We start from the raw sequence: 27,502 nt of genomic DNA on the forward strand, positions 1-27,502 counted from the left end.
TTTTGTTTTGTTTTAAAATATTTTATTTATTTATTTATTTATTTATTTATTTGAGAGAGAGAGAGAAAATGAGTAGAAGGGAGAGGGAGAGAGAATCTGAGGCAGACTCAGTACTGAGCTCAGAGCCTAATGCTGGGCTTGAGCCCACAACTATGAGACCATTACCTGAGCTGAAACCAAGAGTTAGATGCTTAGCTGACTGAGCCACCCAGGCGCCCCCATTTTATTTTGTTTTAAACTGACTTAAATGTTTATACTTAGAAACCAACAGAACTTCATATTAAAAATCTGTATTTCTGAGTTCTTTTGAGAAATTGTAATGTCTGACAAAATAGGGCCTTCATTCATGCAGAGCAATAGTTGACTGAAGATGAGTATAGACCAACCCTTTAAACTAAGCTTATGCTCTCCATTTCATCACAGGCCCACCCTACCAAGCCCTTTCATTAATTATTTTAATGTCCCCGATTGTAAGTATTTGAATTTTCTGCACCTATCTGAAAGATACTCTGCATACAAGACTGAAAAGGAGCTGATTGATAGGGAGGGGCACCTCTAAATGCATTTTAGGTTAGGAAGAATATTTCTAATAAATGCTCTGTAAGTTTTAACTTCTGTTAAGGACTCAATAGACTGTGGACTAAAGCTAAATAGTGTACATAACATTGATTAACAGGTAAAACATATTCCAAGTTCCAGTCAATTTATAAATGGACTTCTTATACTTTCTCATCAGAAGATGATCCCTGATCTCACTTAGATCTTCCACCTTGAACTAATCGCTATTAGCTAAGCAGTTACTTAAGAGTTATAAAGAATTACTGCATGCAGAAGGATATCATGGGTATAATGTGGCCTCTGGCTTTCTACTTTTCTATTTAGGGAAAGTAGAATAAGATTAGAACTACACTAAATGGTGAACATGGCTGATGTATAAACGTATCCAATCACTGAGTTGTACACTTGAAATTAATATAACATTGTATGTCTACTATAACCCCCCAAAAGATTAGAGACTTGTAGGAAAAAAATAAAATCAATTCTTGAAACTTTTGCATCTTTATCCATTTAATAGCAGTTCTCTTGTCTAAGAGCATTCAGAAAGATGTCACTTGTCTCTATCAAGAAATTAAACATATATAAAACTTGGGCTCACTATCTATTTTTAGATTTATTGTGCTACCTTTATTCCTTTAATCTCTGCCATTGATAGAACCAAGTTGATTCCCTACTCTGTCATTTAGCTAATTGACCTTAGGCAAATTTTCTCTCGGCTAGAGTTTCCTTATCAGCAAAATGGTAATAAAAATATTTATCTCCATCATTGTGAGCATGAATGTAATGAGGTAAAAAGTTTAAGGTGCATTGCATGATTCTGGTACAGATTACCTAAATGTTTTATTTATTTTATCTTATTTTCTTTCCTATTTTGTTCTTCTTTTTTATTATTCAAAAAAAGATTTTTTTTTCTGTCCTGTAAAAGCAACAAAATAGCCACTCTTCCAACACTTCTGATTAACCAGACACCTCCATCCACCACCATATTATCTGTACATATAAAACATATGAAAGAACTCTTCTCTTTTTGGTTTCTAGAATTTTAAATGGCAGGAATGGAGATTATTTAAGCTCTCATTTTCCATTTACAGACTGAACTTCAGAGATGTTCAATGATTTACTAAAGTCACTTATTCAGAGAAGTAAATATGTTTTTCAGGGGAATCATGTTTTCAAATACAAAAGACAAAAATGGAATCAAGTTTTAAACACAGGGCTCTGTATAGATGAGCTCTATAGAGCACATTGGAGGAATTCACTTATTCAGAGAAGTAAATATGTTTTTCAGGGGAATCATGTTTTCAAATACAAAAGACAAAAATGGAATCAAGTTTTAAACACAGGGCTCTGTATAGATGAGCTCTATAGAGCACATTGGAGGAATTCACTCTCTATATTTTTTTAATTGAGTAGAATAGTGAATTGATTAAAAGAAATAGATTAGTCCCAGCTTGCATAATCAGACTGGTGATTGAAATGAAGTTTGGCTTCTAGGCCTGAAATTATTCATCAGTAATTGTTAGTATGTTTGCTAGTTAACTCTTGGCCAAATACCATCATGAAGAGTAATATTGGAAAGCTACAGTTTCAGAGAAACTCCACACACCAATTAAGTGTATATCAAAACTTTGGAGACATAATTTCAGCTGGATATTTTGTACATGCCATCTTCTGGCCTGTTAACATTCCTGAAAAACATTTACCTATATTTGGAAGTTGGATACAAAGGTACAACAACTACAGCATATTTGAAATTCCTTATAAAATGAATTTTCCAAAAGGAAAATGTTATTGCTCATCAGAAGTTTTGGAGACTCAAGTGACCTCTTTCCACATAAGACTTTGGATAAAAAATGTTTAAAAGAGAGAAAGAGGAGAAGATGATACATGATGTGACATTTGGTACTTTAATGTGTCATCTTATTCAATCTCACTATTGTTTTCACCTTACAATGGAGTATGTCTTTTGCAGGAGACATTAAGTGACTTGTATTAAGTCTTGTATTAAGATATATAAGAAAAAAAAAGATATATAAGAGATATTAAGTGACTTTCCCAATACAATCAAGCAAAAATTCAAAACCAAGTCTATACTTGCCATCTTTTAAATTTTTCCATAGGATTAGCTGACATTCTACTTTGTTTATACACTAATGCATTCAACAATGATTTACTGAATGCTGTACTTACTGTACATCAGTCTAGGAAAACAAAGACAAAGGCATTAGGGTCCATCACAGTATATAGCACATCGTAAGCACTTAAGACATATTTGTTGAATGAATGAATGAATGAATATACTCTGGTCCTCAACTTGCCAATCATCTGTCTAGAACTGTACTGTCTAATACATAGCCGAAATCCATGTTTGGCTATTGTACACTTAAAATATGGATAGTCTAGATTATGATAGACCATATATATAAAATATACACCAGATTCATAAGACTTAGTACAAAATAGATATTTTATTAATAGTTTTTATATTATTACATATTAACATGATAATATTTAGGGTATATTGGATTAAATAAAACCTAAGATTGGTTTCACCTATCTATTTTTACTTATTTTAGTGTGACTACTAGAAAATTTTAAATGATTTTTGTGTTCTGCCTTTTATTTCTATTGTATAGCATTAGTCTAATGCCATTAAGTCTTGAATCATTTGCTTTTATGTTTCAAGTTCATTATTAAATATATTTTTCTTCTCTTTCTTTACTGTATGAGATTAAATTAAGTTTTTTAAAAAAGATTTATTTATTCATGAGAGACACAGACTGAGAGAGAGGCAGAGACACAGGCAGAGGGAGAAGTAGGCTCCTCACAGGGAGTCTGATGTGGGACTCGATCCTGGATCCTGGGATCATGACCTGAGCCAAAGCCAGGCGCCCAACTGCTGAGCCACCCACATATCCCTAAATTAAGTTTTAAATGCAGTTTTTTTTAAAAATACCAGTTTATGTTCATGAGATTCTAATCAATTGTTGGGGGTTAGAAAATTTTTATAGCCCAACATGAAATAATCCATACACAAACTCTCCTAAAATATGGCTTCCCTTTAGACCCTTTTGTGTGGAGAAGCAACTGCAGCTTTCCAAATCCAATATTGGATCATCCAGTCCTTAAGATGAAATCTACTCTATTCAGTCTGGCAATCAAATATTCTAGGGTATTCATCAATTGCCTCCAACTTCCTTCATCTTCAGCCAACTTAGTGATCTAGATTTCATTACTCTAATATTCCTGGAACATAGGACTGAGCATTGTGACTTTAGTCATGCTTGTAAACTCAACTTGGAGTTCTAGTTTTTCAACTCCAACTCCTGCCAAGTTGGTAAGTTTTGGTGTAAATATTGCTTATATTGCTTACTTTAAACTAAATTCCCAAACTACTCTAATGCCATATAGTTTTCTCCCTCCTAATTCCAAGACACTAATATCTCATTCAAAAATACCTACATCCGACTATGGAAAGTCTCTGACTTTTCTATAATGGTTTCACTCCCCATTTCCCTATGTTCCAAACACTATGAATGGAAAATTTATAAAGAAACCTCTCCAACAGGGAAATGTCACTCACTGTGGATTCAGGTTAGGGTTTTAAGGATCATGTTCATTGTGAGCTTTAGCTGGAAGAGGATTAAGATGCTGAACAGTTTTCTAATCCAGGGAGTGGGCAGTCACACCTGTGATCTATATAAGCAAAAGCATTCCTGACTTAGCTATAACATCTCTTTGCCATCAAAAGAGGAGAGCTGCCAAGCTGCTCACTGAGAACAGTTGTTGGTTTGTGTACAAGTATAAGTATGGGTTTGTTCTTTTTCTTTTTTTTTCTTTTTTGGGGGGAGGAGGAAGAATGAGATGGGACTCTAAAAGCTTCATTTATTTGTAACTGAGCATATCCTTATTTGATAACAGATCATCAATTAAAGCAATGTGTGACACTCGAACAGGATTCTGTCAAAATGCAAAGATAAAAGTAGAGCTGAGAGCTCTGAGCACTTCTTGCAAACAGCAAGAGTCCCCTCTACAGCCTTCTCTCTTGGCAATGGGGCCTTGCTAAATCTGGATCGCCATTTTGTGAGTGGGAACAATCAGCTTTGTAGGTTGGAGGGAAGTATTATAATTAAATGTCCACCCACTTTTTCCTTTTTGATGAAAGGCTCCCATGAAACTTACTAAAATAAGGTGCATCAAGACAGATGAATTTTTGATGAATAAGTCAAAGCACTGACGAAGCTGGCTTTTCACATAGAGAAACTTCTCTAATTCACAGAAAAATTTCAGGCCTAGATCATTAATACTGTCACATTTAATGATAATTAATATAGTAAAATCCATGGGATAAACTGGAGATTTTACCTTTTTAGTCAGTAGCAACTATGTAGTGTTCAGCAGGAACTGATTGCTGAGAACAAATCATAGTGTATTAAAAAATAATTGTGGAGTTTTAGAAATTGATTTTAAAGAAATACTAAATATCAGCCATTGTAATAAGCAATGCATTTTTTGGAATACAATTTCTTCTGAATAACAGCTATATAACAACAATAAAGTTACAAACTATTATCTCTGACATGGGCAAAATTCTTAAAAATTTTACCTAATTGTGACAAATTCCATCTGAGGGAGATCTGGAGTAGACTTTATAACATTGGCCTTATCTGATAATTGATGGCAAAGGTATTTGTTAATATTATTGTGATGAATTATTTTCAAGAATAGAAAGGCACTCCACTAAATAACTGGGCTCAGACATTGTCCCAAATCCAGTTACCAGAATCCCCCAAATAACTTTTTAGAGAGAAATAAAAGTGAGTTAGTGTTATGAATGTGTTCCTTCATTCAATGCAGATTCATGGAATATTAGCTGCATAGACTTAGCTAATGGAATAGGCTCAAAGTGATGACAGATAAAATTCTTACTCACTAGAATTAGTGAATATTTTAAATTTTAAGATAAAATTAATATTTTAAATTTCGTGTTTAATAGGTATTATTGGTGGAAGTCAGTAGAGTTAATGATGCCCTAATTCACCACCAGTGCAAGATCAAAGTACTAAGGAGTATAATTAAATGAGCACATTTGTCATTAAATAACTAATCATGATGCAAAGATGAATTTTTTTAAATGCTAACCTTTTGACTCCTTATTATTCTCACGGTGGCTTAGTGGATCCAAAAACACAGAGTAACTTGGATGTTCAAAGTAGAATAAGCTTTGCATAGCAGTTACTTAGTTCAGCATAACTAAACAAAATTAGCCATAAGTATCTAGGTTTTCCAGGGATTGACACTATATAGTATTTTATAACCATCATTTCACCCATGATCATTTTATATCAAACTGCATGATAATATAACAAGAGACCTCAGACATGACCCTACTAGAGAATGGGAATGTTCAGGCCCAATTTATGGGCCACTCTGTTCCTCATTCCCACTTCTTTTCTAATATCCCAAATCCTTTTGGCTGCTAATTATTACCCATAGAATTTCTTAATGCTATGGGTTTGTTTGTTTTTGCTATGTGTTAAAATCTAGTTTGTTTTTCTATTTTTTTTTAATAAAAGTTACCATCTTAACCACTATCTATAGTGTTCCTTTAACAGCATGGAGTTTTTCTGGAACGATCTGATAAGAGTTCTTTAAAAATGGACTTACTTTTCTTTCCATTTAAGTCTTACTGCAACAAGTTCACTGATTTTAGATTTCTCTGACAAACACAGTTGAGGTATCAAAACCCAGACATGTTGAAAATAGCTTTTCCTTGAAGTCATTTAGAATCTAAGACTTTCTGTCCTGCTCTGTCAAGTTACTCAGCTTGGGAATAAGATGGGTCTAAGTAGTCCTGATGGAGAGGTAGAAGGGAAAGCAAAGGTGGAGGATTAGTAAGCAATCTATACAGAGTAAACTCACAATGTCTTCAAAACTGATAAATTTAAGCTCTCCTATTTCCCTGGACTCTGTCACAGATACTTCTGGCTCAATGTTTGTAGTAAATTAATGATGATTTTTCTCTGTTGCCTTGGTTAGACAGCTCCTCTCGAAAAGAAATTTTCCTGAGAGATAAATGCAGTATTCTTTTTTTCTTCTTGATATATATAAACAACCTAGTGGGCAAGCAGTATACTTAAAAAAAACTTTCATTTTTTCCAGTCTGCATCTAACAAAATTAGGAGTCTTGGGACACCTGGGTGGCTCAGCCAGTTAAGTGTCGGACTTGATTTTAGTTCATGTCATGATCTCAGAGTTGTGAGATTGAGACCTGAGTCAGGCTCCATGCTCAACACCAAACGAAGAAATAGAAATACGGATGCAACTTTCCTAGCAGAAACCTTTTACTTTCAGAATATTTCACCAAAAAGTTGTTTTCATAATTTGGTGTACCTTCACCTTAGAGAACACATTATTAGAAAAAATGTTTATGATTGTCAGGGGCTACACTTTTACACTTTTTACACTTTTAATGACCTGTTTCTTCTGCTTTACCTCTTACTTTTAACATTTTCCCAGGTAAAGACTGAATATACATCTGAGGAATAAATACAAGAGGGAATAAATAAGATGGAAAATATAATAAATAATCAAATGAATTAGTTAAAATTTGTAAGCCTGGAAATCAGGTCTGGCTCCAATTAGCCTAGTCTGAGTTTGTACCTTTATTTCCATATAAGGTCAGTGGGAATTGTAACAGTTACCCTGTCTCACATAGTCCTTGGGAAGTTCAAAGTAGATTTCAGAGTTGAAGGGAGGTCAGCTTTAAGGCTGAAATAATCTTAGTAATTATCTATTCATCAACTCCTTTCATTTTCTAAATGTGAAGACTAGAAACCAGAGGGTTTATAGTGCAAATGCTAGCTACATTGGAAACTTCCTTCCCAGTGGGTCTACATTAAAGACATCGAGGAAGTCCTCTATTTTAATAGATGTTATATAAAATGCTGTGATTCTAATTTAGGTGGTGTCTATTTCTGACATAAAAACTCACCAGTTTTTATAAGCAATTTGAGCCCCCAAACATATTTCATCACAAAGTTCATGACCAGTATATGAAGGTGTGGCAGTTAGAATGTTTAATAACCAGCATGGCATAGCGCTGCCAATGAGAGCAGATACTAGACATAAACAACACTGAAGTCATACTGATCAGTCCTAGCAGTATATCAGCTCTGTTGTATGAATCTGGTCAAGCACACTTCCCCTTTCTGCTACTGGTTCCTGGCCTTGTGAGTACTGTCACCTTATTGGTGTTAGAAATCCTTCTACTCAGCCTCTCTTAAACTGAGGCTACCTTACAGATCCCCATAATACAATAGGTTCTATTATCTCTTTCCTGGGAAATGTCTAGCATTTTATGGTTCTATTAGCAATATACCACCTTGCCCCCAAATCGTAGGGCATTTCTATGCTTCCATCTTCCAAACAGAAGAGATTATAGTTTTATCATCTCCTCTGGTCTCTACTGGGAGATGAATCAACCCACTACCCCCACTTATTTATTCTGGATATTTCTACTCCTGTATATCTGAAATTCTTTTTCTATAGTCATGTCACATAGTTGAATATGATTTGACATGCTGAAGGGGTAATAAAGCCATGAAAAGATGGTAGAGAAATAATAATATGGCATGAAGTAGAGTATTTGATACTTTCACGTTAGAACAGGAAGAAAATATTTGTAGGGATAAAACAAAATATCTGCATTTAACCAGTTCATGTGTGTGTGTGTGTGTGTGTGTAGCCTTAAAAAAAACTACATAAAAAACAATACTGAACTTTGCTTCATTTGTTATAAGTTGTCAAAAGTTTTTATCTGAGTACAACTTAACTGTAAATGGGGAATGAGAGCTTCATTCTCCTGGATTTAGAGTAGTTACAGTTCTAACATGCTTACCTCTATAAGCCTGCTGGTGTGTTCACGAAATATTGAAGCATATTCTTTTATTTCCTTTTCCCGGCCGTTCTTGGCAGCTTCAATGAGAACCAAAAGTGGGACTGTCGTATCCAAAAAGGAGTCTGACACATGATCTATAATAGCCTTACGGAGCTGAGGAGAAATAAAAAATTCACTTTTTTTTCAGGAAATGGTTCATGTTATTTCCTATTTTTCCAATCTCCGTAGTTACAAAATTCTTATATATTTTTACACAATCTCTAAACTAATAATATTTAAGACTGTAAGAACGTCACTTACAAAGTTAAAAAGAAATATCCAAGGGAAAAAAACATTGATCTATTTAATAGCTCTCTTGTTACCAAAATGCACTATTTTTTTCTTAAATTCTACTTAGCTCAGGGGTCAGATTATAAGTGACAATACTCCATTTTCTCTCAAAGAAATTGTACTATAGTGATGTTTATGCATGTGTACAAACAACATTGTACATCATGTATTTTCATAATTACAAAATTATGAAATGTTTTCTACTTTGTTGGAGGAACTGATGATAAATTTTGATTAGCTAAATTGTAGTCTTCATGGTAATTAAACCAAGTTAGATCACCGATTATGCCAGTTGATAACAGATTAATAGAGCAAGGAGAATAATAAATGAGTTTGATGTCCAATTTTCTTCATCTCCATTAATTGTTCTTGCCCTTACACCTTAAATTATTAAACAAGTATAACATTCTGCTACAATTAGTTCTTTTAAATTAGATTATGTATAAGCTCATAAATGACAATCAGGCAATTACTCTATTCAGCAGATATTTTCTGAAATTTAAAACTGCAGTGGAAAATTAGTGCATTGTGTTTATATAATATTGAGTCCTAAAGGGTCTTGAAGAATGTCTTCCAACAGTGTCAATGACTATGAATGGCTCCCCAGTTTTTTAGTCAACCTCCTTATTTAGTTTAATAACCTTTATACAATAAAACAAAGAGATGAATAGCTATCAGAAGAAATTTATAATTTTCCCCCTGTGAAAATTTTATTTTAGAGTATTTTTTAAAACCAATAGACTGTTACCCTAGTTACCCAGAACTGTGAAATTTTCTGGCTTCTAACAACTTCACAGAGGTTATGGGAGATCCCTAAGGGAAGAATATGCTTAGCATGAAGAATGGCAAATTACTAATAGCAACTAATTAATATTGTCTGAGCACTTACTAGGACAGAGTGCAGAGTACTAAGGAGTTACAAGGCAAAGGGAAGACCTTGAGTGAATGAATAATGTGTTTGATGTCCATAAAGAGTGGACCAGAGAAATCGGGCAACAAATCACAATTTAGACTTGAACTGGGCACTACAAGTTATGTTAGTTTCAGATACGTAAAAGTAGAAGGAATCTCAGAGGCGGAACAGTTTTCAATTAGATCCCTCCCCTTTATTCTTTTTTTCTTTCATTTGTAACCAGGATATATTGAAGGAGGGCTAAGAGGAGATCTGTACTAAAGATATGCAATTAATAGCCAACATACATATGGGAGGTAATTCAAGCCAAGGAGGCAGATAGGATCATGCATAGTGAGAAGATGTCCAAGAATAAAATCTTAGGAAATACTTCCATATATGGGAGTCATGCAGATGGGAGAGTAGGATCTAAAAAAAAAAAAAAACTGAGATGATGGCCAAAAACAAAGAGACCAAATGACCAACAACTAAGAGAAACTTTCAAATAAATCTATGTCACTGCTCTAGCCATATGAACTTATCTTACCAGATGCAATTATAGTACCCACATTATGGATTTGAATCTTCTTTTCTGTGTATTTGATTCCATTCAATTCAACAATTTTTTATAAACATCATTTCCTTATCTTTCAACCAAGAGCAAGCCATTATGAAATATAGCAAGGTGGAAATGCATGATCCTTTATAATCTAATAGAGAAATGAGAGTTGTTAAATGTTACAATATGGGAAAAATCAGGGAACTGACAGCAAATGAATTTCAAAAAGATAATGAATTTCAGAGTCTAATTTTAAAGGTAAGTTCAATAAAAAGAAGACTTGCCTAATCACTCAGGGGTTATTGATTAACTTAGTGAGAGCAGTCTGAGTGGAAAAAATGGAAGCAGGAGTCCTATTGCAATGGTTTGAAGAATGAATGGAGATGAGTGGAGGTGGAGAGAGTGAGAAAAAAACTCATGTTTCTAGTAATTTGATTATTACATGAAGAAGCAAGACTAGGTATTAACTACATTGAGACACAGGTTTTAAAAAGTGATTGTTTCTCATATAAGAGACTGATGTATGTTCCCATCTACAACTATACCCAGAAAGTTCAACTGTTCTCTTGTGCTTTTTAAAAAATAATTTTGCTTTGTCATATACAAAAATCTAGAGAGATAGAGAGTAACTGTTGTTCCACATTGTGCCAATTTTTAAATTATTTGAATAATTTTTGCAATTTTACAGCACTGGATACATTTGCTACAGTATGTGCATTTCCCCTCTATGGTACACACCATTTGTCTTCCCTTTATTTTAATGGTATTTAATCCCTTGTTTTTTTTTCCCCAAGATTTTCAGCTATGATCTTGCTGCTATTCCTTCAATCCTTCATTCCATACAGAAGTGCTGAAACATGTTGCAAAGGTGAAGCTTGAGTTATAGCTGATTTATTATTATTAATGAATAAATAAATAAATGAATAAATGCTTTGGCTAAATTAATTCTTTTACCTAGACCATGTTAGGAGCACATATTTTTACTTTATTCTAAAGCATTTTGCTAAGTACAAAACACAGTAAATGAGAAAAGGTGTGCCATGGAGGTGTGATATTATGTTCAGTAGGACAAGACAGAAGGACTGCAAAATGAGCTTACAAATAAGTTCTATGCCAATGTTTTCAAACTTCTGTTGGAAAATGGGCCGAAATTAGCTGACATAATATAATTCAAATATAATGAGCAGAATGAATCTTCTTTCCTATAGCTGTATATTCATTCAGTTTAACAAATGCATTTTGAGCCTTCTCTCTAAGGCCAAGGCACCATTCTAGGCAACCTGGGAATGTCAAGATGACAAAGACACTATAATATTAGGGAGTGAGAAGTGCAAAGAGAGTTTGATGAGTATCTTAAAAGAACCACAGACAAATAAGAAACAATTAACTTGGATCATTACGGTTAAAAAGCCTTCTGCAAAGATGAGACATATGTATTCCATTTTAAAAGTTGAATTAGCTGTTAAGAGTAGGAGTTGGGAAGTGGAAAGCATAGCATTTTAGAATAAAGACTATCATAAGTGATAGATAAGAAAGAAAGAAAGAAAGAAAGAAAGAAAGAAAGAAAGAAAGAAAGAAAGAAAAAAGAACGAAAAAAGGAAGAAAGAAAGAGATGCTCAAGACATCACAAGAATTTAGTGTGACTAGAACACAATGATAGAGTGAGGACTGGAACAGGATTTCTTAGGAATAATGGAGGTAACGGAAAGTATTTCAGGTAAAAAGAAAACAGTAAGACAAAAAGATTAAAAGGTGATGTCTCAACCACTGGATCTGTCTCTGATTTCAGCTGTTGCTTTAAGGGAACAGTTCCTTTCCTTTCAAGACATTCCACTTGTAATGCATTCCCTGCTTCTCTTTGTTATTCTTCCTCAGGCTGTGCTCCAAGTATCTATGAGAGTCTCAGCCCAAGCACAGACAGCCTGGACGTTGTGAAGAGGAAATACCACTGGAAACAACCATCAACCAGTGGAGATGGGAGTGACTGGATAAAATTCTTGGTCTCTACCCATCAGTTAGACAATTCTGGGAGGCATTTTTTCCCTTCTTGGGGGTCCTTAAGGTCCTGCTGTCTACAGTAGCAACCTTGAATAGCATATTCCTTCCTCCTTCCCTGCCTGTTATCTTACATTTCATATTGTCTTACACATGTTTCTCAGAAGTGCCTCCTAAATAAACTACCTGCTCTAAGGCTCTGGTCTCAGGATCTGCTTTCATGGTAATCCAATATAAAACAGACACATTTGTCTCGTGATAATGTTTTTGATCATGTACCAAGTAGCAGACTCTGATGTCTTAACATAAACTACCCCTTGATGATCACACGTTGCCACTTCTGCTTTGCACACTACTGAATTTGATTCTCTCATCCCCTGTGCTGTGCTGACTGTTAGAGAGGAATTACTATGAGAGAGGACTAGAAATGCAAATAGGGACAAGATATGGAATGCCTCAAACACTATGCTAAGTAATTTTCTTCATATGCTCTGGCATATTCTGACACATGGGATGTTTTTCATTTAAATTGTATACTCCTCTGTATCTGTGCATAATATGTAAGAAGCCTCTATCTTATTTATTTCCATATTATTTTTCCCACCCAATGGAGCAACTCATTCCTTTCACCTAAATGATATACAAAAACCTTAAAGAAGAATCCAACATGCCAATGTAAAAATAGGACAATCTTAGAAGCTGCAGCACTAAAATGTGAAGTTAGTGGGAGGCCAATAGGAGTTAGAGGTATGTATTTTCAATAAATACCTGTTTGTGGCCAGGCATGAAAGATGTCAGGCACAAAATCAAACTACGGGGCTTTCCATCTTTTCTCACCACAGTTTAATAAAAGGCTTTGAGACATCAATTTTTCTATTTCCCACTGATGTAAGTGGTTTGGGATCTCAAATAAAATAATATATTTCTCTACAATTGAAACCCAAAAGTGAAAGCTGTGTATGAAAACTATAAGATAGCACTGCCCCACTACCACTAAATAAAGGAATAAGAAAGAATGAAATTGTAAGGGGAAGAGGAATGGAAAGAAAATAAACTGTCTTAGAAAAAAATTGTCCTCGGGAGCTAGAACAAATTAGATATGTCTATATTAATGCCATTTTAATTTTAAGTCAAATAGCAAAATGTGACTGTCGAAACTCAATTGACTAATAGGAACTAAATCGCCTAATAATTAATTCAATGTATACCCACTGTGTCAACTTAATGATACTTGTATCTTATGGATTGTTAATATTATTTGATTATGAGGATGAAGACGAGGAGGTATAAAGACATACATATTTTTTTCTAAGGGTGGCACTGATATTACTAAAATGGGGAAGAGATGCAGAGAGCAATTCAACAACTCAGCAACTAACAAGTTTTTGTATTTTTTGTTGTGTTTTATTAGAATCCTATTTAATTTGACATACCTCAAGTTTTTACTTTGGTATATATGAAATAGGCAATTTTTTCTTAATACACACAAATGAAAATTTTAACCTGCCTTTAGTAATATCAAATGTATGTTTCACTCTGCATAATACATTAGAAATGTAATATATTCAATGGCCTTAATTTTTTAAACAGAGAAATGAGGCTTATTTTTTTTTTGAGGATTTTTAAACCTCAAATATTCTTCACATATTGAGAATTGTAATAGTCATTCAGTTCTCAAATAAGTGATGGGGAAGGAGATTGAAGGAAGAAACAATTTTAATGAAAAAAACTTGTAAAATAAGTAGTAAATAAAAAAATATTTAGGATGGTAAAATCAGTTTATTAGGCACTGGGAGTTTTGAGGATAAATATTTCTGACCCCCATATGGTGGTTACAAATTTGGGCTGGGTTGGATGAACTCAGGTTCAAACCTAAGGTCTAGCAGTTAACTAATTGGTATTCAGTAAATTGACTCACCTGAGATTTTTTTTTAAAGATTTTACTTATTAAAAAAAAAAAAAAAAAAAAAGATTTTACTTATTTATTCATGACAGACACAGAAAGAGGCAGAGACATAGGCAGAGGGAGAAGCAGGCCCCCTGTAGGGAACCCAATGCAAGACTTGATCCCAGGACCCCAGGATCATGACTTGAGCTAAAGGCAAATGCTCAACCACTGAGCCACCCAGGTGTCCCTCACCTGAGAAATTGAGATAATAATACTATGGAATTATTTCCTGTTTCAGAAATAAAAGCCAATAATGTAAAGACTAATGTAAGGAGTTTGTAGAGAGCTTTGGAAAGCACTACTAAGTGAGAGATGTTGTTATAACTACCATTTTAAGGATTTAAAATCCAGTGGGAGGGAAAAAAATCCATTAAAAAAGAAAAATACAAGCAGGATATGATCACTACTATAAAAGAACTACACATGCTATAAGTGTTCCAGAAAGAAAAATAATAATAATTCCAGCTGATGAAAACGGTAAAGGTTTCATGGGAGAAGTAGCATTTACATTAGTCTTGAAGGTCCTAAGGTTGATTACGGGTGAGATGGGGGGAGCAAGAGGAGTGGGAAAAGCACTAAGTGAAACAAACCATATACACAAAAACACATGTGTTTTGGGGAATTGAAAGTGATAGAAAATTTGGTGAATAATAAGTAGTCTCTTTAGTCAGAGAACAGGTTAATGTGTGGTGTGGTGAAGAAGAAGAACTGAGAGAGTGAAAGAGAAAGAACATTATGAATATTGTCAATTAAAGTCATAGCCAAATCATAGAGAACCTGGAACACCATGCCAAAGACTTCTGTCTTCATTCTCAGTGATGACAGGCAAAAAAGTTACAAAGCAATATGGTTCATAGAAATAAACACTAAGTCACCATCCAGGTCATTTAATCTTATTGCCCCAAAATGAAATTTATAATTTGCTCCTCCCCCCACCAATAGATCTGCCTAAGCAATCCATCTCATGGAAATATCTCATAGAAATCCAATGGTTCTCTGAACCAAAGCCAAAATGTTTCTGTGTTGCTGATGGACAAGCCAGCCCTGAGTAAGCAAGGAGGTTAGATGAAAGAGCAAGAAGATGTTTTCTGATTATTGTTTACTAAAAACAAACATGCAAACAAAAACAGATCCACAATGATTTATGAACATTAAATATTCCAAAGAAAAACATTTTAAGGGTAGGGACTTTCTTCTTCCTGTGTAAAAGAATATATATAAGATGCTTAAAACAAACTGCTTGATAAACTTTGCAAGAATAAGAAGAGGTGGAGATGACTCATGTTGCTGTTAAACTAGTTTTTATTATTGCAAAAGTATAAACATCAGGATGGAAAATGAAGTCCAAGGGAGGGCAAGTAAGGATACTGGAAACAAACCATAGCAACAACCTTATTGACATTAGAGACCCCAGATGTCTCCAGAGACAAAATTCTAACAACCCCACTCATTCTGTACACACATATCACTTCTTGAAGGTCTATTGCTCCTCTTGACTTAGGGCAGGATTCATGACTATTTTTAATAGAGAAAGAAATAGCATTCTGGTAACTTTGGAGCTTAAGCATTAAGAAGGTCTGGCAGCGTGACGCCTGGGTGGCTCAGTGGTTGAGCATCTGCCTTTGGCTCAGGGTGTGATCCAGGGTCCTGGGATCAGTCCCACATCAGACTCCCCACAAGAAACCTACTTTTCCCTCTGCCTATGTTTCTGCCTCTCTTTGTGTGTCTCTCATGAATAAATAAATATAATCTTTTTTTTTTTTTTTTTAAAAAAGGAGGTTTGGCAGCTTCCATCTCTCCTTTCTTGGAGCCCTGAACTATAATGCAAGAAATCCAGGTTACCCCACTGGAGAGAGAATTCACATGAAAGGGTCCTAAGGAAATTAGACACCACATGAAAAGAGGGAAGAAGAGGCACTTGAGGCCTCAAATACCCAGGCTTGCACCCAGACACAGTCACTATTTCACTGCTACTCCATGGGAGACCACAAGTGAAAAGTACAAAAATGGCCCTGCTGACTCCCAGTCAACCCATGGAATCTTGAAACATAATAAAATGGCTGCTATTGTTTGTAGTGGTTTGTTAAGCAGTGATACTTAAAACAATGAATATGTTCAACTACAAGACCATAGGGAAGGTTCATACTTCTGGAACACAGCAGTTTTTTATAGTTGGGAACATCTCTTTACTATAAAGAAAAGTATTAGTAATCCCCCATGTTCTTTCTATATCTCACTGATGTTAGTGAGGTGGAAACACAAGTAGAATTGCCAGATAAAATACAAGAAGCCTGGTCAAATTTAAATTTCATATAAACACACTATTTTTTTAAATATAATTATGCCCCACACAATATTTGGGACATAATTAAACATGTTTGTTTTTAATCTGAAATTCAAATTTAACTGGGTATCTTGTGCTTTTATTTGCTAAATCTAGTAATCCTACATATAAAGGATTGCTTTATCTTGACTTTTTTTTATAGTAATGATTCAAAAAGCTTTGGGGGTATAAAGTAGATTAACATTTTGTTGAGGGCAGTAGAGAGGGATGAGACAGGAATGAAAGATATAATTGTTGATAGCTCATAAAGCAATGTTTCTAAATCCCAAGAGGAACCGATGGAGTAGAAATCCTTAACAAGATTGAGAATAGAAGTCTTTCAATGAAGATGGAGAATGGCCCTGTGGGGTAAGTTTGAGTGTAGGTTATGACCTTGTATGGGTTTGATGCTGCTTCCTCCTTAGGCTGGTTACCTCACCACACAGGCCTGCTTTCTCATCTGCATTATAACACAAGTTGAGCTATGTTCTTTCCAACTCTCACATCCCATGATTCTAAGTGCTGACAATAGAAATAGAATTCACATTAAGGCCATAAAGTTGAGAAATTGGAATTTCCCCAGCCCTCAAAATTGTGTTTTTTTGTTTTTTTGGGTTTTTTTTTTTTTTTTTACAGCTAATATTAACTGACTGAGGGATCCCTATTTATTCCATTTCCAAATCTACTTCTGAATTAAAAGATTGCTCAGGCTATTTTACTAAATCTCCCATTAAACTACAATAATATATTGTATTAAAAGCTTATGGTTGAAAATATTTTGCCTTTCTTTTATGAGTTAATGGTGACCAAGTTCAAGTTGTGCAAGAAAAAGAACTTTGGTTATTATATAGTTGGAAAATAATGGAAAGCAAAGGTTTCTGAAAATAGCTAGGTCTTCATAGTTCTGGGGAAAAAAAATAACTTGTGGCATAATACTGGACTTCTAAATTATTTAATGAAATCCTTCCTAATCCTGTGTTCCTGGTGACCTAAGATCACAAAGTAGTCTGAGCTTTAACAGAAACTAATTTTTGAATCATATGAAAAGAACTGAAAGGGCAAATTGGTACATCTCTGATTACCTGTTTGCCTTAAGCATATGGATGATAAGCTAAGTTTCTTTTTTTTTTAAGATTTTATTTATTTATTCATGAACGACACACAGAGAGAGGCAGAGACACAGGCAGAAGGAGAAGCCGGCTCCCTAAGGGGAGCCTGATGCGGGACTCGATCCCAGGACCCTGGGGATCACGCCCTGAGCCGAAGGCAGATGCTCAACCACTGAGCCACCCAGGTGTCCAGGTCTGCCTGATATTAAGTCACACTCTCTTTCTTCTACTTTACATTTGCCACAAATGTATGATGTATGTAATGTAAATATGGAAGGTATATATTTACTGTTGTTCTTTTGTGTTCTAAATTAGTTGAAAAAGGACAAAAACAAGAAGTAAATATTCTAGCAGTGCAAAAAAATTTATTTTGTATGGTGCTTCTGTCTCCATGCCTCTGTATGCGTAGGTCTCACCTGTCTGCGTAGGTCTCTTGTCTTCTTGCACATGTTGTCTATTGCAATATTCAGGGTATTACTCCTTTCCTTTTTTCCAGCCTGCAAAGGAAAAAAAAATGGCATAAGCAATGGTATCAGATTACTCTTTATCACTTAGCAATTTGCTTTCTAAATTTCCTGAAAATAACAGCTTGAAAATTCAAGAGTAGGTTTCAAAACTGCTATGATATTGCATATGATTCATGAGCACTTCACTTAAGACTAAGTAGAATGGTGATTAAAGCTCACATTATTTTCTTCTTTAAGCTTCTGCAATATTTCTGATACAGGGCTGGGTTGCATTCAGTGTGGCAGTCAGCAGAGCATTCTCTCCAAGAAACTCTGATATTCATTCTTAACAAGTGGACTCTATAACCTCTAAGCACGCAATTAGCTTAAAAGCATTAGATGCCCAATTTGTCAACTTCTGTGGGAGTTTCTGAAGTCATTTTCATGGTGTATTTTGTAAGTTATGCAGAGCCATATTGGAGTTTTGCTAAACACTAAATAAAATATGCAGTGCAAATTCATACAATTTGCAAAAGTTGACCACAATTTTAGCTGACAATATTCCAAGAACAAATTGTTTCAAGTAGGAACTGGACGCTGTTTTTGGCTCTTTAAGATAATTTGTGCAACACCTTTTCATTCTTTAAGCAGAACAGTTCTCTGTTATACACTTAACCTAAATCTTTAGGCTATTAAGCACACAGAGAGTCACCTTGGATGGTGTTTTCTACGTATTACTTTTGTGGGAGACAACTGAATTGAATCTAATCATACTTTTTTCAGTGCTATCTTGTATAAAAAAGATTGAAAAAAATCATTATGTGATTCACCTCTAAGAAAATTGCTACCATTTAAATTAATAAACTGAAAAGGGCTCCTGAGAGGAGACCTTGAAAATCAGGAAAGTAAGTGTAAGCAGCTAATAACTATTAAGTTTACAACACAGACTCCATGAAGAAGGAAATTGAGGCAGTATCGACCATTAGGCAGCATGCCATACACTATGCCCAATGACTACATTCACACATAAATCCTTACCTTCAAGTGGGAAGACTTCTTTACAAGAAGTATAAGACCATTTATACCCTATCTCAACCTGTTGAGTCCTGTCTTCTGTCACATTTTCTCAAGTACTATCCTTCCCAGTAACAATATTCCTCTACATGTCTATCTCTTCTCCCAAGTTCTTATATATAATGTACTCTTGACTTCAGTGAGTGTCTACAAAATTACCTCCTTCTAAAATCCTGTCCCTCAATGTTTTCCACAGAGTTCCCCTCACCAACTCTCCTCGAGTAAACTCTCACCTGTCCTTGTTCCAATAGTATTTTGAAAATTTCCCAATACACTCATCACTCCTACAATACTCTTAGAATCTTGATATTGACAAGCATAGCTTTTTTTTTTCTATTCCTGAAGTAACTTGCAGAGGACTTATTGAATGGTATCAACTAGTTTATAAGTGAACAACTTGATTTAAAACACAACAAGGGTGCCTGGATGGCCCAGTCAGTTAAGCAGTTGCTTAGTTCATGATCCTGGGGTCCTGAGATCCACCCTCTGTTTATCCCTCTCTCTCTGCCCCTCCCCCCTGCTGCTGTCCTCTCTTTTTCTCTCAAATAAATAAATGGAATCTTAAAAACACACACACACACACACACACACACACAACATAGTTTTATTAGGGGCCTAGCAAATGCCAGGAAGGTGTCATACTTGATTCTTGAGGAGATTTTAGCATTTACCTATCAAGGCACAGCTAAAATCCTCTATTAGCTGAGATCGCTGCTACCCACCTAACCTCAGTTACAGGGAGGTTTTCTCAGCAACAATGTTACTAATATTTAAGATGGAAAAAAAATCACCATCATTTGAGACCACTTTATACACTGTGGCATCCATGGGTCCCCGCCTACTAAATTCCAATAATATTGGCTGCACACATTTCTAGATGCCTCCTAGGGGAAAACAATAGAGGACTACTAAGTCTTTTACCACTTTTTCTTTTTGAAGATGAGTTGTGCGATGTGTACATGATGGAGACTGTATCTAATGAAATAAGTGGAGAGAAGAAGGAGGAAGAAATAGAGACAAATAAAATTCTAGATGTCAGAGCAATAAAAACAATGGTGGCAATTACCCAGATGAAAGTGGTGGCTGCCTTCACAGCTCCTACCCAGCATTATCTCTGGTAGCAGTGGAGAATTATGAAAAGTTCATGCAGAGCCATGGAAGGCAATGCCATAAACAGATACACAATGGGCTAGAAGACAGTTTCTAATTTTACCTCAAGATCCTAGCCTGTATTCTCCAGTTTCATGCAGTGTAGCTCTTGGTTGTCGCTTTCAACTTCATGAAAGCAGAGCTAGTAAAAGGGGTCAGGAGTGAAACAGACTGAAGAGCTACCTCCCCTTCACTGCCCCTCACACAGGACATCAGAAATAATACAGGGGATTCCTGTTGCGTTGACCATAAAAACTCTCTAGCTTCTGTGATGAGATTCATCAGAATAAGTAAAAGATGTCAACCTTCTCAGGGCAAGCAGCAGTGGCATACAAAACTTTAATAAAGGATAACAGGAGGTGACAACCTGATGGGATAAAATAAAGAGTATAAAGATGATTTCCTAACTTCGACCCAGAGCTTAATCTCTGTTTAAAATGTTTCATTGGGTCAAAGACATTTTGTTCTCTAGGTAATAACAAACAGTCCCTATCACTACAGGAAGAAAAAAGTTTCCCCTTCTTCCTTCCCTGTCTCCCCCCACCCCCACCTTTCTTCTCTTTCACCTCCAGGTTTTTATTGGGTCCTTGCTCTATTTATCCCGATTTATTGGATTCAGTCAAGCCATTTTATGCCTCTTTATTCCTTTTGCATGGCATAAAAATAAATAAAGCAAGGAGAAATAGCCCCATCCTGCTTAAAAGCCCTGATTCCTTCTGTTTTCAAAGCCTGAACAAATCATCAAGCAATGGGCTAGGACCAAAGGTGAATTGTGTATGCTGAAGTGAGGGAAGGAAAGGGCAGGATATTAAAACAGAACCACAGATAACAGTCAGAGCCTGCCTACATTCTAGGTGCTTAGAGGAGAGGATGCTTCTTAAAGGAGCCTTGGCAGGAGCCACCATGAAGTTAGCCCAGCCCTGCAAAAGGAAAAGGTACCACTTACAGTGGAGTATCAGAGGGAAAAGTGCTGAGAAAACACGAACAGATCAGCAATATGTAGGGAAAGCAATCACATTCCTCATAAGTAAATAAACTGTCAGGAGACACTTCACTGAAAAGAACAGTTCTGAACATAGATTCTATTCAATGAAATTTCAGTAAAAGTATTGCATATTGTAAATACTGTCCCAATGTGATTCAGGCTTATAATCTTAACTATGAGTCTTTCCATCAATTCTGTCTCACCATGGCTCCCATGTCACACCACAGTTAATTGTACTCTCTTTTGTGGTTCCCTTAAAGCTGCCCACACATTGGGAAAAATGTCTCTTTATAAATAAATTCTCCTTGAATTATCCTAATTTGAGTGTTCCATCTGTTTTCTGTTGGGACTCTGTTAGGGAAAACTTTCTATGTTGTTTGTCCAACATAATGGCCACTGGTCACATGTGGCTCTTTAAATTTAAATTAATTAAAATTAAATACCATTAAAAATTCAATTCCTCAGTTCCTTAAAGCAAGCAATAGTTGCATGTGTCTAGTGGCTACTATATTGTATAGCACAGATACAGAAAATTTTCCTCATTGCAGAAGGATATATCAGACGGTACTGTTCTAAAACACATATTTGTTTACTCAAATATATAATGAGTTCCTACTTTCACGAAAGTCACATTTTATTTGAGAATAAAATAGTGAGCAAGAAACAAACAAAAAAGCCCAACCCTCAAGCTGTTTAGTAAAGAAATTTAAGGTCTAGAGGCGCCTGGGTGGCTCAGCAGGTTAAGTGACTGCCTTTGGGTCAGGTCATGATCTCAGGACGTGAGATCAAGCCCCTCATCTTGCACTCTGCTCATCCAGGAAGTCTGCTTCTCCGCCTCCCTTTCCCTGTGCCCCACCCCTCCCCTCGTGATTTCTACCCCCCTAAAATAAACAAATAAAATTTTTAAAGAAAAGAAAGAAACTTAAGGTCTAATTTTGTTCCTTTTTTGTTCCAAATCCCTTCACCATATTCCCATTGTTGATGAAATAACAAATTCTTGATCATGGTATTCAAGGCCCCATATGATCCACTCCCATATTTACTCATCAATCATTAATGAGATACCTTAATGAGCCCTTTATTTTCTATGCAATACATCATAACTCAGGAACTTTTCCCATGTGAAAAGTCTCATTTTGCACTTTTCATCCCCTACTTCTCTCATTATGGACTTCTTTCAAGACTCCACTAAATCACTGAATTTTACATGAAGTTTTTTTTGAGCTTCTCAGTTGAAATTAATAACTCACTTCCATGATACTTATTTATACTGTTTATACTTTTTAAAATAATACTTTGTTCAATAAATAATCCAATCATTTCAATACATCTTTTATTATCTATTAATAACCAGGCACCATACTAATGACGATGATACATTAGATCTAATGCTTGCCTTTGAGGAGTACACATCTCATGTTAGAAACAAACATAAACCCGGTATTAAATAAAGGCATACAGGGTAATCTCTGCAGCACTCCACTAAGGATGAGGGAAAGATTCCTGAGGAGGTAACATTTGAACATTGAAAGATATGTAGGTGTCAGCCATGCAAAGATGAAAGAGAAGACCATTCCAACGGAACAGTTAGATGGAGCCAAGGCAAAAGTCTTTAAAGAGTAACTAGTACAAAATGTTTGAGAGAACACCAGATCCTAAAGGTTGTTGACACATTAAGAAATGAGGCTCATCTGGGATGCTTGGGTGGTTCAGGGGTTGAGCATCTGCCTTTTAACTCAGGTTGTAATTCCGGGATCGGGGATCGAGTCCTGCATCAGGCTCCTTGTGGGGAGTCTGCTTCTCCCTCTGTCTATGTCTCTGCCTCTCTCTGTGTCTCTCATAAATGAGTGAATGAATAAATAAATGAATAAATAAATAAATAAATAAATAAAATCTTAAAAAAAAGAAATGAGGCTGATCCTACAGACCACTGGGTACCATAGAGGTTAAGCCAGTGAGTGACACAGATAGACTGTTATTCAAATACATCAGCCTGGCTGGAGTCTGTACAATGTACTGAAGGATATTAAGAACAGAGACTAACAGAGGAGTTACTTGAAGCAATAGTGCACAGAAAGACGAAAAGTGTTAAAATAAATGTTTTGGCAATCAAATGAAGAAAATGAATAGATCTAAGGACTCTGAGTAAAGTGGGGAGGCTGATGACTGGCAGAGGCTCAGGGTGGCCAAAGAAAAGAGGACAACATAGGCTTGTGTGCAGGTTTCCAGGAATGATGACTGGTGGAATGGTGTTCAATCATTTTATTTATTTATTTATTTATTTATTTATTTATTTATTTATTTATAAAAGATTTTATTTTATTTACTCATTCATGAGAGACACAGAGAGAGGCAGAGACATGGGCAGAGGGAGAAGCAGGCTCCTCATGGGGAGCCCCATGCAGAACTCAATCCTAAGACCCCAGGGTCATGACCTGAGCTGAAGGCAGATGCTCAACCACTGAGCCATCCAAGAGCTTTTCAACTGATCACTTTAAAGGGAAAACCAGCTTGATACAAGGATGATGATATCAGTTTTGGAATTGCTGAGGGGCTTGTGAAGAGCTCACTTCATTAGTATTTGCCCTATGGTTACCAGCTTACCTGCATGCATCTCTCTCAGCATACTGTATGATCCTTGAGAGAGAGAAACTTCTCACATACAATTTGTCCCTCATGGCATTTATTACAGGGCTTTGCACATAGCAGAAGCTCAAAAGTTATTGTTGAATAAATAGAGAAAAGAAAGACTGGATAGAGGTAATCTTTGGCAAATTCCGTAACATTGCTGGGCCTTAGTTTCCATACCCGTCAAAGGAAGATTTGTCCCCATTGTTCCTTTATTCCTTTCTAACTTTAAAATTCTGTGGTAGGGCCATATTCTCTAAAAAAGAAGAATTATAGGATAACATATTACTTCTTTTGTCCAAGTTTTCGCATAAGCAACTGTTAAAAATGTGTTGGGAACATATGCATAATATAAATCTGTAATGGTACAAATAAAAGGAAACATTTGAACTACGAAGGTCATGATGTTGACCTCAAAAGAACTATGAAACTTCAAATCCTAAGGGATAAGGTTTAAATCAAATGAAAATTTATCTAATTTATAATCAAATGAAAATGTTATCAGTGCAGAGAGGAAATCTGTATGGAATTTAAACAGCAAGAAAAATATTTTTGTTGTTGTTTTGTTATTTATTTTTAATTTTTTAAATGTGTGCCATCATATTCAACCTTTTAAAATGACACATTTCTCTTTAAATATGAAATTTTCAATTCATGGTAAAGATGAAATACGATGTCCTTAAATTAGTTCTTCTCTGCAGAAAATAGCTTTAAAAATATTTCATACTTAACACTTAGCAGAAGCACAGATTCTAGTCTACATTTTTCAGGCATAAAAGACATACAAACAGACAAGCATTAAAAAAAATAAAATCTATTCTAGAATGTCACTATACTGAATGGCATGTCAGGAAAATATCCTGGGTATACTAGGATACTAAAAAATAGGGTATACTAAAAAAATATTTCTGAAACAAAGTCTGTGCTATAAAACTAAAACTAAAACAAATAAAAATTAATGTTGAGACTTGAAATGAGGTTTTTAAAAATAACTTTATCAAGAAAATAGGTTAAAGACTCAAGTGTCTTGAACTTCTATACTGTTAGGGAAGTAAGACTCTGCCCCAACCAAATGCCTGCTGAGGTGGACCAGAGTCAGTGAGAGGAAACCCACATTGTCAAATATCTACCACAGCTAAGTACTTCACATTTATTGTTTTAAATGCCATACGCAATAACTGTTCACACATTTGCATACGAAGACACTGAAGTTCAGTAAATTTAAATATCTTACCCCAGGAGGAAATGCAATAAGTGGTAGGATCAAATTGAGCTGAGTCTAATCTGAGGCTTTATGCACCATACTGTAACGACTTGAATGAGCTGTAACTTAAATCCAAATTAATATTTTATGTAAATTATATAAGTGTATTTCTTAAAAATAATGAGCAGAATAATATAGAAGTTTGTGGAGACAGTTAAAATCGTGTTTGAATCTGTGCTCTATCATTTGACAGCCATGTATCCTTAGCCAAATTACTTAATTTCTCCAAGTCTTAATTTCCTTACCTATAAAAATGGAGATAATAGAGCAATTATATTATAGAGTTATTATAAGGAATTAAAGATGAAGGCTAAAAAAAATAAAGATGAAGGATATGCAAGTTCTGACAATAATAAGGGCTCAAGAAATGCTAGCAGTTATTATTATACTTATCAATATTGTCACCATTGTTACCAACACTTGAATTTTCCAAACTATACCAGCTGGCTGATTTCCCTACAGTTTGCCAAACACTAAACCTTTATCCTGGAATGTTCTGATCTCTCTTTTTTTAAAAAAATATTTTATTTATTTATAAATAGAGAGCACAAGCAGAGGGAGAAAGGCAGAGGGAGAAGCAGGCTCCCTGCTGAGTAGAGACCCCACCCACCCACCCCTACCCCTCAAGGCAGGGCTCACTCAACCCCAGGACCCCAGAGATCATGACCCAAGCTGAAGGCAGATGCTTAACCCACTGAGCCACCCAGGTGGCCTGTTCTGATTTCTTCTTGTTCAGAATTCTTACTTCATGACTCAAGATTCAGTTTAAGCACCTCATCTTCCATATCATCTTTTCTGACTTTCCTCCATAAAAAATAAGACATTAAAAACCCTTTCATTTGTCTTTGCACAGTTTTCCTGCATATTTCAATGATAACCCTTGCAAAATGTTTTGTTACCTTTTATACTCTTCCTCATCTTTTAAACTGTCAAGTTTTCACTCTGTAATCTTAGTATCCACTACAATGTTGGGCACCCTTCTAATGGCTGTAGATAAATAAATGGAAAAGTAGTTAACTATACTTTGATTATAGTAATACTCAGTTTTATTAATAAAATTCGTATTTATATTTGAACAAAAGTAGTTAATCTTTGCCCTAATAGCTGTTAGATATTCTATTCAATTGGTGTTTTTATTCACAGATTATTGTCATTATTCCCTACAGGAAGGTATAATGTAATCTTGTTTATGAGGATGAAATCCAATCTGTGGATCAGAAAATGGGAGATCTGAAATCAACTCCCTGGGTCCTCAGTCTCTGCATTTGTAAATGGAGGCCATTGCACTAAATGATCTCCAGAGTCTTTCCACACCCCTGTCCCTACCCACCAACCCCCTACCCCAACTCTAAGAGTGTGTGGTGCTGGAGTTCTGTGTCCATGTAGAGTCTAGTACATATCTAGCCAAGTACTAAGAACATGACATTGCCTCTAGTTGCATGTGTCCTCGGATCAGAGATGCTTCTGCTACACTGCAGGAATTCAACTGACACACACCAACTACAAAAGGAATAGTCATGGGTTTGTACTACAATAAATTACTATTAAATTCAAATTGTTTTACTGGTGATGTTATTAACAAATCTTAAATCTCAAGGATGGATATAAACTATGGCCTTCTCTTTTAAAGATCTTGTCATGGAAAATCAGTCATACATATGAGCAAGTGATGATGCAAACATCCATTCCAGTGACCAATAAGTAACTTTGCAAGAGACTGAAGAGTTGGGAGAAACCTCAGACTTTATTTCCCACTGACTCTTTCACTGTTTCCACCTCAAGCTATTCTGTTTTGTGACAACATGCCTCACTCAATCCCTGTCTCCCATGTCCCCACTCTTCCTGCAAGAGTTTCTTGCCCTCTATTCAAGCCCAGCAAACTCTGGAACTGACACTGTTCTTAATAGGGAGAAACTGAAAAGATAGAGTTTATTAATTTCAGTGACTCAGCATTAAACTAAACTCACTGTGACCCCTGTTCTAATGGGTTTCAGATCTTGCCAGCTCCTAGGTCAGTGACTGTTCCTATAAATCATGCAATGATTACTATTAAATGAAGGGAATATATTCAAAATTGAAGGTTTTACTTAGGTTCAGGGCAGGATTCAAAATATTGTGTATGTTAATGGTTTCTAAATACTCATCTCAGAACTCATGAGGTAAAAATGCAATAATACATTATTAGTTATTTAACCATATGAGCTGTCTTTTAATCTGAGAGTATTTCCATTTTTTTACATTAAGGTTTTTGTTATTTCTTTAATAAACTGATGGCTTTATTTCATGGTCCAATATTTTTTATTTTTATAACATCTTTGACATAACAGAGTAATAGAAAACCT

The 27,502-nt window shown here is 35.4% G+C and overlaps 1 protein-coding gene across 6 annotated transcripts in view; it reads right to left on the minus strand.

The window, feature by feature from the left end:
* Nucleotides 1-27,502, minus strand: part of CTNNA3 (catenin alpha 3) — a 1,674,060-nt gene that overhangs the window by 769,558 nt on the left and 877,000 nt on the right. For all 6 annotated transcript variants that reach the window (XM_072756138.1, XM_072756135.1, XM_072756140.1 and 3 more), the window contains exons 8-9: nucleotides 18,031-18,111; nucleotides 8,459-8,611 (exon numbers count right to left, since the gene is read on the minus strand). In XM_072756138.1, coding sequence (XP_072612239.1) covers nucleotides 8,459-8,611; nucleotides 18,031-18,111 — 234 coding nt within the window. The remainder of the gene's footprint in view (nucleotides 1-8,458; nucleotides 8,612-18,030; nucleotides 18,112-27,502) is intronic.

Source organism: Vulpes vulpes, chromosome 4 (genome assembly GCF_048418805.1).
Source record: "Vulpes vulpes isolate BD-2025 chromosome 4, VulVul3, whole genome shotgun sequence".
In the NCBI taxonomy this organism is placed as follows: Eukaryota; Metazoa; Chordata; class Mammalia; order Carnivora; family Canidae; genus Vulpes; species Vulpes vulpes.